This window comes from Tachypleus tridentatus, chromosome 9, assembly GCF_004210375.1.
Source record: "Tachypleus tridentatus isolate NWPU-2018 chromosome 9, ASM421037v1, whole genome shotgun sequence".
NCBI classification, from domain to species: Eukaryota; Metazoa; Arthropoda; class Merostomata; order Xiphosura; family Limulidae; genus Tachypleus; species Tachypleus tridentatus.
Window position 1 is genome coordinate 69,907,536 of NC_134833.1, and position 12,422 is coordinate 69,919,957.

The following is a 12,422-nucleotide window of genomic DNA, read 5'->3' on the forward strand; positions in this document are numbered from 1 at the left end:
CTTGTAGGTTTCAACTTTCTTTATGATATTAAGAACTTGTAGAAAGTATAAAAATGAGTGAAAGCTCACCAAATCAAAATTATTTTATTAGTGACCACAAAAACATTTCAGATAAGTCCTTCATCAAGTATTCAATAGAAGGCTGTTGCAAAAAACAGTTTTCATGTTCTCTAATACAATTACTATATTTTCTGTTTTGTAACTTCACCCACCTACTTTGTTAGTTTGTAACACATTTAGGTTTGTCAACATGTTACATTTTCAGTTTTATCTCCACTTTTCTTACTCTTATCAGAAGATCTTTATAATCCAATAATTCAGCATTATCAGAAACACATCTTTACACCAATCAGACTTTCATCTAATAGTGTAGCTTTGATACTTCAGTATTACCAGGAACACATCTTTATATCAATCAGACTTTCATCCAATAGTGTAGCTTTGGTACTTCAGTATTATCAGGAACACATCTTTATACCAATCAGACTTTCATCTAATAGTGTAGCTTTGGTACTTCAGTATTACCAGGAACACATCTTTATATCAATCAGACTTTCATCCAATAGTGTAGCTTTGGTACTTCAGTATTATCAGGAACACATCTTTATACCAATCAGACTTTCATCCAATAGTGTAGCTTTGGTACTTCAGTATTATCAGGAACACATCTTTATACCAATCAGACTTTCATCCAATAATGTAGCTTTGGTACTTCAGTATTATCAGGAACACATCTTTATATCAATCAGACTTTCATCCAATAGTGTAGCTTTGGTACTTCAGTATTATCAGGAACACATCTTTATACCAATCAGACTTTCATCCAATAGTGTAGCTTTGGTACTTCAGTATTATCAGTTCATGAGAGAAAAATAAATCAGGAACACATATTTATGTTAAAATATCCATAAAGATTTTATTTGCACCAAGAAAAAACTAGTGATCAATAAATGATACATATATATCTCAGAATGAAGAATTCTGTCAATATCCACAAACTGTACTCACAATTAAACAGTGAATATAACACAGACAAGCAATCAGATGAATTGTTGCCAGAATAACAAATATAATGTTAATATTTTTATAAACTATCAGACAATATATTAAGCATTATTGTAAAATATCCACCGAAGGTTGGAGAAAGTACCTACTTTAGAATGTAACTGTAACAAGCAGAGTATTAACTGGTAGCATAATTTTTATATTATGTACGTATATACATACACGTTGAATAGAGGAAAACAAAAACTATTATCCATGTAACTGTCAAGACAGTCATAACATAATTAAAAACTGAAACTTTGAATTATTCAACACAGTGTCTGGTTTTACAAAATTTTGAAACATAAGGTAGTATATCTCTTGTAAGACTGGTTTATAAATTACCTTAAGTATGATCTATTACACTTATATTTCTTAAAACTATAAATCAGATTCTGGTTTTGAACATACAGAAACACAAATTAAAGCTTAAGGTAGAAAAGACAGAATTCATAACTATAGAAGCTACTGTTATCACTCTGGTATTACAAAGGGTAGTTGTTACAATATATATATGCACCATCACCCTACTTCACCTTTGTTCCAGCTGGCATTCCATGTGGACTGAACTGGAAGATAAGATATAAAAAAATTATTACTTTATTTTGGAATATGACAGGTTGCGACACACAGTTATACAACAGTTGATTCATTTTTCCCTGTGAAAGCTCAGACCTGCAGAGAATGTAAAGTTAGAGAGCTATAACTTCTTACACAAGTGATTTACTGTAACAAGATTTCCTGTGAGGCCAGTTTTTAAACTTGAAATCTATGTATTATTGATTACTGTAAAAACTGTGTAAAATCAGCAAAATAAACCAAACTGATAAAAGCTAACATAATATTTGTCTGTTTTCAATGTTTTTTTAAAGCTACTCAACAGATATTAGCTCTAGCTATCCTTAATATTGAAGTTAATAGGTTAGTGGGAAGGCAGCAAGTCAACATCATCAACCAGCAATATGGGTTGCTCTTTAATACTGTTTAGTGGTATTGGCTGTAACATTACAACATCCCCACAAGTGAAAGAACAAGCAAATTTTGTGACCAAATTCTAATTAACAACCCTCAGATTACAAGTCAAGTGCCATAAAAACATTTTTATGTACACAGGCAATAAAAACTATGTCCTAACAAATTATAAAAATGGAATTAATGATTAATATATATGGAAAAACATCTCGTTTGGGTTGAGAAAATATTTTACGTAGAAGAGCGAACAAAGTTTTGACCTTCTTCAGTCATCGTCAGGTTCACAAAGAAAGAAAGAGGTGACTGACCGGATGCTGACCACATGTTTGGAATGGGTTGTGTCTCTACTGCCCTCTACATTCCAACACTCAGTTACAAAACCCCTTCCAAACATGTGGTCACCTTCCTGTCAGTACCTCTTTCTTCCTTTGTGAACCTGACGATGACCGAAGAAGGTCGAAATGTTGTGTGCTCTTCTACGTAAAATATTTTCTCAACCCAAACGAGGCATTTTTGCATATATATTTCTCTATAAGTGGGTTTACTCGACATCACTGGGAATTAATGATTATCATGTCCATAGTTTATTCTCAGTAATACTGGTATATTAAATTAGCTATATTAATAACTGGTTAATTTTTACACAAGTAGCTTATACTGATTAGAAGGTAGCAATAAATACTCTAACATGTAACATTACAATTCTCTGTAGATAAACAACTAGTATGCATTATACATTAGTGTCACTAATAGTCATGTTACTGGCATGTAATAAGAACCACTTTGACATCACAAATATTACAGTAATACTTGATGCCTTTGTATATGATGGGGTGTAGGTGCATTACTTTTACGTTTGTTGTATGTCCTGAGTCAGGTAGTAATATCTGTGATTGGATGCAGAATCTGAAAGAGTAGATGTATTACCTGTATGTTTATTGTATGTCACAAGTTAGGCAGTAGCATCTAGGATACGATGTAGATTTTGGGTGTGTAAATAAATTAACCATAGATTTGTTTTACATCACAAACCACAGAGTGACATTTGTGCTAAAAAATATGTTCTAGGTGTGTAGATATACTAGTGTATTTAAGTGATAATTCTTATGAATAGAACTATTTTAGATTTTAATATTAGGCAAGTAAGATGCATAATTAGACAGCCATTTATTAATGTTCACAAATCAACCTAGGCTAAGAGAAGAGCAGACACATAAACAAAGACTAACTACTTACAATTAAACGTACACCAAAATGGGTGTCTCTATCTGAGGAACTTGTTGCAAGGGCAGACTTAATAACTCCATTGGGGCATACAGCCATGAACCTTCCTTTTTCAATTGCTGATTCAAGGACTATGAAATTTTTATCAAAAGGAACCTCTCGAGCTTGAAAGCGACAGTAACCAGTTCCAACATTTCCAGGGCCCTGAACAGGCAGAGTAAAAAAATTTGTAAACAAAATGTTGTGATAAATACACTGTCAAAAAAATGAGCAAAGATACAGTAGAAATATCTCATTAAAAATCTTGATCACACATTTATGCATTCTGAATTATTGTTCAACTTTGTTTTAACTTGTTGACTGCCATACAACCCACGGGTTGGTCATGATAGTCTTCCAGTAAAACCCACATGACCCATCAATACGTCCTGTTCTATTTTATTTTTGAAGGGCTACTTACTGGCTAGGACACAATGGCTACATATACATTCTTCCTACAAAAAGTAACTAATGGGACCCTGGAAAGTATCAGCAAAATAGGCTTAGGAGCCAACGTGTTAAAATTAATCAATTTTTACTTAAAGGAGAAAAACAAAACTTTTATGCTGTGCAGTTATAAATACAATTATACGAATGTTGGTACTTAAATTTATAGTGAATATACATTCATATCCTGGGTATGGCAATCCTTTACTGAACAGAACATCTCCAATCACTCTCCTTAAAACACCTGTAAGAAGTATCACCCAATTTATGTTGAATTATTAAACTTATAGTTCCTAATTTATATTAACACTGAGTTCAGCAATAGTAACTTTCTTTGATAGGTTGTTTAAGCAGGGTATTCACAACAACTATACTGGAATGAACAATAACTGCATGTCGTAGAAAACACACGTGTAGAGGATGACATTTGAAAAGACTTTCATCTTTTATCCCCAGTGTAAACAGAAGACTGTTCAAACATTCTCTACACTTGTGTGTTTCCTACAACAGGCAGTTGTCATCAATTCCAGTGTACTTTAAGAGTAATTTCTTTTCTCACACTCGTATTACCTGTATATAACATTTCTTTTAATACATAAGTTACAGTAAAACTTACAGTAAATTACTTGTAATCTTAGAAATATAGCAGACTATTCACTAATTCCATTTATCCATACATTACTTTAATGCTATGACCTCAATCACCAATATTTAATATGTTAATTGATAATATACATGAAAATGTTCTAAGGACAACCGATATTAATTCATACTGCATTCCAAAACATATCCATGCATTATTGAATTGTACAAGCTAGATATTAAGTATTATACATTCTTCTTTTATGTATGTTTTAGACATATTGATAGTAGACTAAAATATAAACACTGACAGCTGAATGTAGTTGAAGTGTTCCATTGATGATAGCTAGGTAGTTGAAGTTGTTGTGAAGTTGAACAATACAATCTTCTTCTCTCATTACTGTGAAGTGAGCTGAAAGATAGTTTAAGTATACATTAAATAAGCCATTCTTACTTCCACTCTGCTAGAAAACACTAGATAACAATCATATATTTGTAAGATTACTTTCATACACTAACAAAATAAACCAAGTATTTACTATCACTGAATATTATTTTATCTTCCACTGTTGGGTGTGTGATTTTAGTTGCTCTATTGTTTATTCTATTCTATGTTACTCATTTTCTATGACCCAGCAGTAATTTTCACTTCCAAATTTAATTCTGTGTGTGTGTGTGTGTGTGTGTTTGACTTCTTTTAATGACAAATTGTTTTTTTAAGAATTATACGTTCATGTATCTATATATAACAACCTGTACTATAATGCATATTCTGTACAATAGTTAAAGCAATAGTACAGTAAAGAATAAACACAAACAGCCTGTACTATAATGTAAGTTCTGTACAATAGTTAAAGAAATATAATGGTCCAGAATAAACACAAACAGCCTGTACTATAATGTATGTTCTGTACAATAGTTAAAAAATAGAACAGTAATGAGTAAATACTGTTAAAAAACTGATGTCCTTCTCCACCAAGTCCATCTAATACCAATCTTCCATCTTGGGCTTGAAGAATCTGTAGACTGCGCCCAGTCACTCGAGATACCAACTGTACAACATTACCAGCTTGTAAGAGTTTCTGAAAGAAACAGATTATATTTTTAACTTTCTATTAAATAAATTGAAAAAAATGTTTGAACAAAGTAGGATGCATAGAGCTAAGTCATTATTTCCATTACCTATATGCATCTATTAAAGACAGATATGATAGTGAATCTAATTTATGATTAATTTTAACAAAACTACTGCATTATGATTTCTCATTATAATCTTCAAATAATTCAAGACTTTCCTTTCATTTGTGACTCTAAAAGTAATCAACTATGTATATTTTATTATTCCAGTTATCCATGTCTCTGAAGAGAATTATTGATTAGCAAATTCCAGTAACCATCCAGCTGTAAGTTAGTGAAAAATCCTTTGTTACAAGAATCTTAGGACTAAAGAAACTAACAAACATTTAGAACAATTAAATAACACTTCAACATGCGTACTAATGTACATATTTACTGTCTTGATTCAGGTAAGCATATACAAGTTGCCAGTTAAACAGCTCTATTAAGTAGATTTTGAGCATGTACACAAAATTTTACAGATATTATTGCAGCTGGATATTTTTAAACAATAAACTGTTCAACAACTAATTTAAAAATATAACAGCAACTTTTACCGTACACAAGTTATGATTTTAATAATTACAATGTTTCAACCTTTAATGTGAAATCATTATCAGGTAAGTTACATTTAAAATGCTAATAACTCAATACTGTGGGTCAAAATGTAATCATTACAATAAGAATATGGTCTGGTAAATGTTGCTGACATCCATCCATGTGTAGACAGATGTTACTTGGACATTTAGGAATGTGACAGGCTAGAGTAGGGGACTATGGTTGGCCATGATTATAAGGTAGGCAACTACAAATTTTACACCTTTATCAACAACATTAACTACAAAATAAACTATATCTAACTAACTTTATCAACTACTTTAACTAGAGTGTAAAATATATTTAACTACCTTTATCAGCTACATTAACCCTTTCACAACAGGTCACAATTCAAAGGCAATGTCATCATGTTTATTGACTTGCATTCAAAATTTTATTCAATTACTATTTTATGAATTTATCTCAATAAATTTTGAATCAAGTTATATATCATAATTCAAATTTTAATATTTATATATCAGTTAATTTCGTAATTTAAAAGTAAATATTAAAAGAATACATTTAAACATAGATTTTTGGTAAGTCATGTGGTATGCTTAATGCAGCATTGTTCAAAAGTAGATGTTTATGATGTCAAAATACTGAGCCTATAATTTTATAAAAATTTGAAGCTCAAATGTTGATGGGCTACAATATAAAATAAAACTTCACATCTTTTTATTTTGGTGAGATATGGCTCATGTACCGAATCAAATGTGGTGGTCCTGTTCAACTCTTTCCATTTCTTGAAGCAGTCCCTTATATACTCTTACTACAGCAGAGAACATGTGAATAACCAATCAATAGATTAGAATGTTTCTACAGTGGTTTTATTCAGCCATTAATCTTTGAAAAAGCTACCATATTCTTTTGATCCAAGTTTTCAAGGACGTACATTGTGCTTTAGTCTGCTCAAAGTTTCATAATTTTAAAATCTAAATAGATCTTACTAAGTTTAATAAATTATAGTGGAATTCTACAATATCAATAAAGTTATTTATGATTTCTTGGTCATTCAACTGTATATATAAAACCTAAAAAAAAAAATTATTTGATATCCTCCACTTGCAAAATTTTGAAAGGTTAGCAACCTATGTCCAGCAACAATCAAGTACAAAGGTTGTAGCAAAAAGAGTTAATTGTTTGCTTTACTTTATGTTCTATGTTTTAAGAAAAATAAGTTTAATAATTTATTTCTAAATAGTAATAACATTGCATAACAAAATTTTTACTTTTTCTTGTTCCTGGGCAGAAAGTGTTATTTCCCAATTGCTTATGCCTAAAGTAAATGGAAAAAAAACAACAACTATTTTTTCTCTTCAAACTTTGCTTTTGTGACCTAGGTAATGAAATTTTCAAATTAACTATTTTCCAGAACATTCCAGGTAGATTCAGTTCTGAGTAGCTGATAGAGAATTTTCTCAAATTTACAATATTTTTCAAGAACTTCCTAGAATGTTGTAGAATGTACGATATTTTTCAAGAATCTTTTAGAATTTTCTAAAACTTTCCATAGTAATATATATATATATGTACACGGGCTCACCACTCACGACTTCAGTTTAGTTCCAGCTACCTAAGTGAACACATAGACCTTTCTAATTCTATCAAAGATGGTATCAAGAAGCTGCAATCATTCTCTATATGCATTCTGCTACGTATGTGGCCAATTTATCAAGACAAAAGCAAAAAAGTACTTTGTGATAGCATCTGCTAAAATATGTGAAGTCTACAAGTCATATTTCAGCATGTCTGTTGAGGATCAAGACAAACCATGGACACCTCATTTTACCTGCAAAAAAACTCTATATGGTAAAAAATACAATTTATGCTTTTTATTTATTTATTTATTTATTTTATATTATACAAATTTTAGATCTTTTAAAATTTATTACACCTCAAAAAGGAATACAACAGTGTCAAGACCTTGCTAGAAGCCTTGAAGTATGATGAGCATGATTTGGAGGTTATCGGAGACTTCAAAATGGTGACATTCCTAATGGGTCTCCAAGGAGGCTTTACAAAGCCTCCCTGTTATCTTTGCCTTTGGGATAGCAGGGACACTGCAGCACACTACAATAGGAAGCACTGGCCACAACGGACTGATTTCTCTGTGGGGAGGCACAATGTCAAGTGTGACCCATCAGTGGACCTCCAGAAGGTGTTGTTCCCACCATTGCACATAAAATTGGGTCTCATGAAACAATCTGTCACAGCTCTTGATAAGGAATCTGCAACCTTCAAGTACCTTTGAGACTTCTTCCCTAAGCTGTTTGAGGCAAAGGTCAAAGCTGGTGTCTTTGTTGAACCACAAATAAAAAAGATCCTGGAGTGCACAGAATTCTCACAGAAGCTCAGTAGGAAGAAAAAAAAAAAAAGCTTGGGACAGCTTTGTCGTAGTGGTTCGGGGCTTCTTGGGAAATCACAAGGCCAGAAATTATGTGGAACTGGTTGAGGCTCTGGTGAAGAACTATGGCAAAATAGGCTGCTGGATGTTCCTGAAAGTCCATATCCATGACACTCATTTTGATAAATTAAAGGAGAACATGGTAGCATACTCAAGGAGCAAGGCGAGTGCTTCCACAGACATACTGGACTTTGAATGCCGCAACCAAGGAGCATATAATGAAAACATGATGGGAGCCTATATTTAAGGGATGATACGTGAAATTGATCAACATTACAGTCGTAAATCTTGAGAAACTACTCACTTCTAAATATTTTTGTATAACTTTAGTATAAATACATGTAAATATTGATTCATATATTGTTTTATTCAGAACTTATGTAAATGAAAATGTGCAAATTTGCACATTTTTACATAGAAAATTGGTTAATTTCTAAATTTCATTATCCAGGTAACAAAAGCAACGTTTGAAGGGAATAATTGCCATTTTTTGTATTTTTACAACATAAGCAATTAAGAAATTACACATGCTATCCAGGAACAAAATTTGTGTTACATAATGTAATTTATACACACATATATATAATATATAATAATTGAAATGTTACTGCATATTACAAAATACTAGTCCACTAAAACACAGCCAAGAAGGGAAGACTAAAGGTCAGTTTCATATTATTGGATATGTGACCTGAGTGCACATGCACTGCACCAATGGAAGTTATGCTTGACATGACTGGAAGATCAATATGATAAAAATGTATATGTTCCTGTATGGCATTATGAGACTCAAGATACTTGGACTAAACATTTGTATTTTCATGTTATAATAAGTAGCTATTCTAGCGTGAAAAAAGAATAACTTATATTTACTTCCTAATTTTTTATTGTCACAAGGTTGGTTAAGTAACAGACCCTACAAAAGTATACACAATAACATAAAACATAAAGTCTTACTGAAAACAAACATTTGAAATGTATTTAGGAGTTTATATTATACAAATAATATTTGAGAATTTTGAGAACGAAGAATTGTTTTTATTTAATCATAACATGAAATCACTTTGCACTCAGACTAGTAACAAAATAGACTATTTTCACAAACAAATCTTCCGTAAACATATTTCATTAAAAAATCTTATTGGACTTGTAATCTTTACTAAAAGTCTACCAAATATTGTGAAGATAAACATGCTTTATCAAAAGTTATATTGAAAATACTTAACATGTGCAAGTGTGTTGAAAAACATGTATATTATACCAAGCTTGTCACAAAATGGTTAAAAGACCTATCCTAAACTCTGACCCACTACAAGCAAAATATAGAATTTTTTTCAAAGATTGTATTCCAATACCATTGTTTAATACAACTATATTTATAGACTACAATCTAATTTGAATCATCACACTGAAACAAACAAAATTATGTCCATATATTTACATAAGGACTTGAAGCAATAAAGTTTATTACCCTAAATATATCCAATTAAAAAACCCAGACATCACCTAAAATCTGAATACAATTCTAATAAAGTCTCTCATCCAAAAACCTCAAATGTTGCATCAAAGATCACATTGTTATATGGAGTAGATGAACTTGTGTATGTTATAGTAAGCCAGTTGTGAAAGGGTTAACTTACTTTTTTATCAACTAACTTAACTTCAGTGTAAACCATAATTCTATACTATTATTCATCTTAATGGAATTTTACACGCTTAAGATTTTCCCAAATCATACAAATATTTTGCACTTTTATCCAAAATCAGTTAACCTCTACATTTTTACTTCCTGTTAAGAGACTAATACTGTAATTGCAGAAATTATCATTAATTTTGTAATTTTTCTATAAAAAATGTCATATTTATGATAATTAAAAATAAAGAATGTAATATACATGCGATATTAACACACACATTATATACAAAATTAGTTTTAAAAAATGACATATAATATGCTGAGAAAACAAAATTTACAAAACTAATCAGCAGTTAACATGAAGACATCACACTTCTGTCTACCTGAAGTTCACTGTTTAACATTTAGCAAGTGGATGCCATTTCTTTCTTCATGAAGTGCATTGTTTACCAGACATAACATTCCACTTATTTATACAGAAGTTCAGTAGTTTACACATTAAATATAATAATATAGCTTTTTCATTTGACTTGTCAGCATAATACTCAAAATGTAAATTTTGTATTAGAAAGTTAGACATTTTTCTTAAAAGAACATTTTGTATGAAGCTTACCAACAGTTTTACTATCACATATAAAATCTTTATTTCAATATTTATTACAATGTAACATCAGTACACAAATTATTTCTTTCGTAAGTAAAATATTTTAATACAGTGTAACAAAAAATGTGATATATTAATGTAACAATCACCTATTTTTCAAAATCAATAAAATATTTAAGTTGAAATTTGTTAGAAACAGTCATAAAAACTGGTTTAGTACTCCATAACCATTTTATTTAAAATGGGTGTGAGCATTACACTGAACTTTTGAAGCTAATGATTTTTGAAAAATAAAAAATTAATTTTCCATGGTTAAAGTGTCAAAATATGCATTTCACTCTTCAACTGCTTGACATTTCAACCATATCATTGCCATCTCAGTATAAAAATACATACCTACTATCATCTTCCATCCTTATTGTTCTCCAAGTGTTCTACTATTAAATGTAGCTACATTATTATCATCTGAGAATAATGAAACATACGTACTACCAACTCTTATCCTTATTGTTCTCCAAGTGTTTCACTCTAGGATGCAGCTATACCATTAACAACTAGAGTATAACAAAACTTACCTACTGTGAAATGACATCTTTCTTGTCTTCTATGTATTTCACTCTTGAACAGAGCTATACCTCTACCACCCAAGGATAAAAGAACCTACCCACTACCAGATCACATCCTGGTTCTCCAAGTGTTCTTCTCTTAAATGCAGCTGTATTGGTAACTACCAAGTTTGTGATGAAAACATCAATATAGTGGTGCATCCTAATCAAACCTATGAATGACCTCAGAGATGGCTCAAATTTTCTGTTCTGTGTCCAATGAGGCATTACTGTATCATTAAATTAACTTGCACATGAAAACATAAATATGCACTTTCTTCAAAAAAAATTATAATAGGTTCAAATTACCAATAAAGGATGATCAATGTAACGGTTTAAAGTCTTTGCACCTGTGGAAACTAAACTTCCTACAACACTTCCAACTTCCTTTCCAATATTCATCAAGGTGCCTGTTAGCCCATGGTTACTCTTCACAGCACCCTAAATTACATTAAATATGTTAATCTCAGAGCTCAGTTTCTCTTATGAAGCTAAAAAGTAAAAAAATTAGATTAATTAACACAACAAAAATATCTTTTAAAAATAAGGTTACTCAAAAGATCAGGAAATAAAAGTATGATTGGTTCCTAATACCATGAAAGCATAGTTGGTTACTAATACTATGCCTAGAACTTCTTCCATTCATTCTTCAGTAAGTTCTAGATAATTGACTAATTGAAAACTTTTTATTAATTTTAGTACTTTACTTGTGATAAGAATTAAATCTTATAACTTAAATTATAATCCAGACAACAAACAAACACAGAAGGAAAACTTAACCTTACCATCCAAAAGTAACCAGTGGTCTTCAAACAGCACAAATCTGAAAATTCTGTTTTAATTATTACAGCTCAAGTGTAATATGGTAACAAGACATTGAAAATGTAATCTTACTTGATATTAAGAATTTCTTTACATGCTTCCAGTTATCAGTAAAAATTATGATAAAAATTGCATGGACACATCTTGCTTGTACAGCTCTTCACAATACATCCAGCTTATATATATTAGTTTGGTTTTCATTCAAATATTTAGTTTGTATCTCATGATTGGTCAGTTGATTTAGTGTTTTATAACACAAAGCAGCTAGACTATCCACGCCAAACGTCCGGTAAAAAGGTAAAAATAAAGTAAATGTAGTAAAATTCA

The 12,422-nt window shown here is 30.8% G+C and overlaps 1 protein-coding gene across 6 annotated transcripts in view; it reads right to left on the bottom strand.

Moving 5' to 3' along the window:
- Positions 1-890: 890 nt before the first annotated feature.
- LOC143225445 (uncharacterized) overlaps positions 891-12,422 on the bottom strand; it is a 29,701-nt gene continuing 18,169 nt past the window's right edge. For all 6 annotated transcript variants that reach the window (XM_076454885.1, XM_076454884.1, XM_076454880.1 and 3 more), the window contains 5 exons: positions 11,583-11,714; positions 5,258-5,390; positions 4,620-4,720; positions 3,253-3,444; positions 891-1,613 (listed from right to left, as the gene is read on the bottom strand). In XM_076454885.1, the coding sequence (XP_076311000.1) occupies positions 1,572-1,613; positions 3,253-3,444; positions 4,620-4,720; positions 5,258-5,390; positions 11,583-11,714 (600 nt within the window). In that variant the 3' untranslated portion in view covers positions 891-1,571. The remainder of the gene's footprint in view (positions 1,614-3,252; positions 3,445-4,619; positions 4,721-5,257; positions 5,391-11,582; positions 11,715-12,422) is intronic.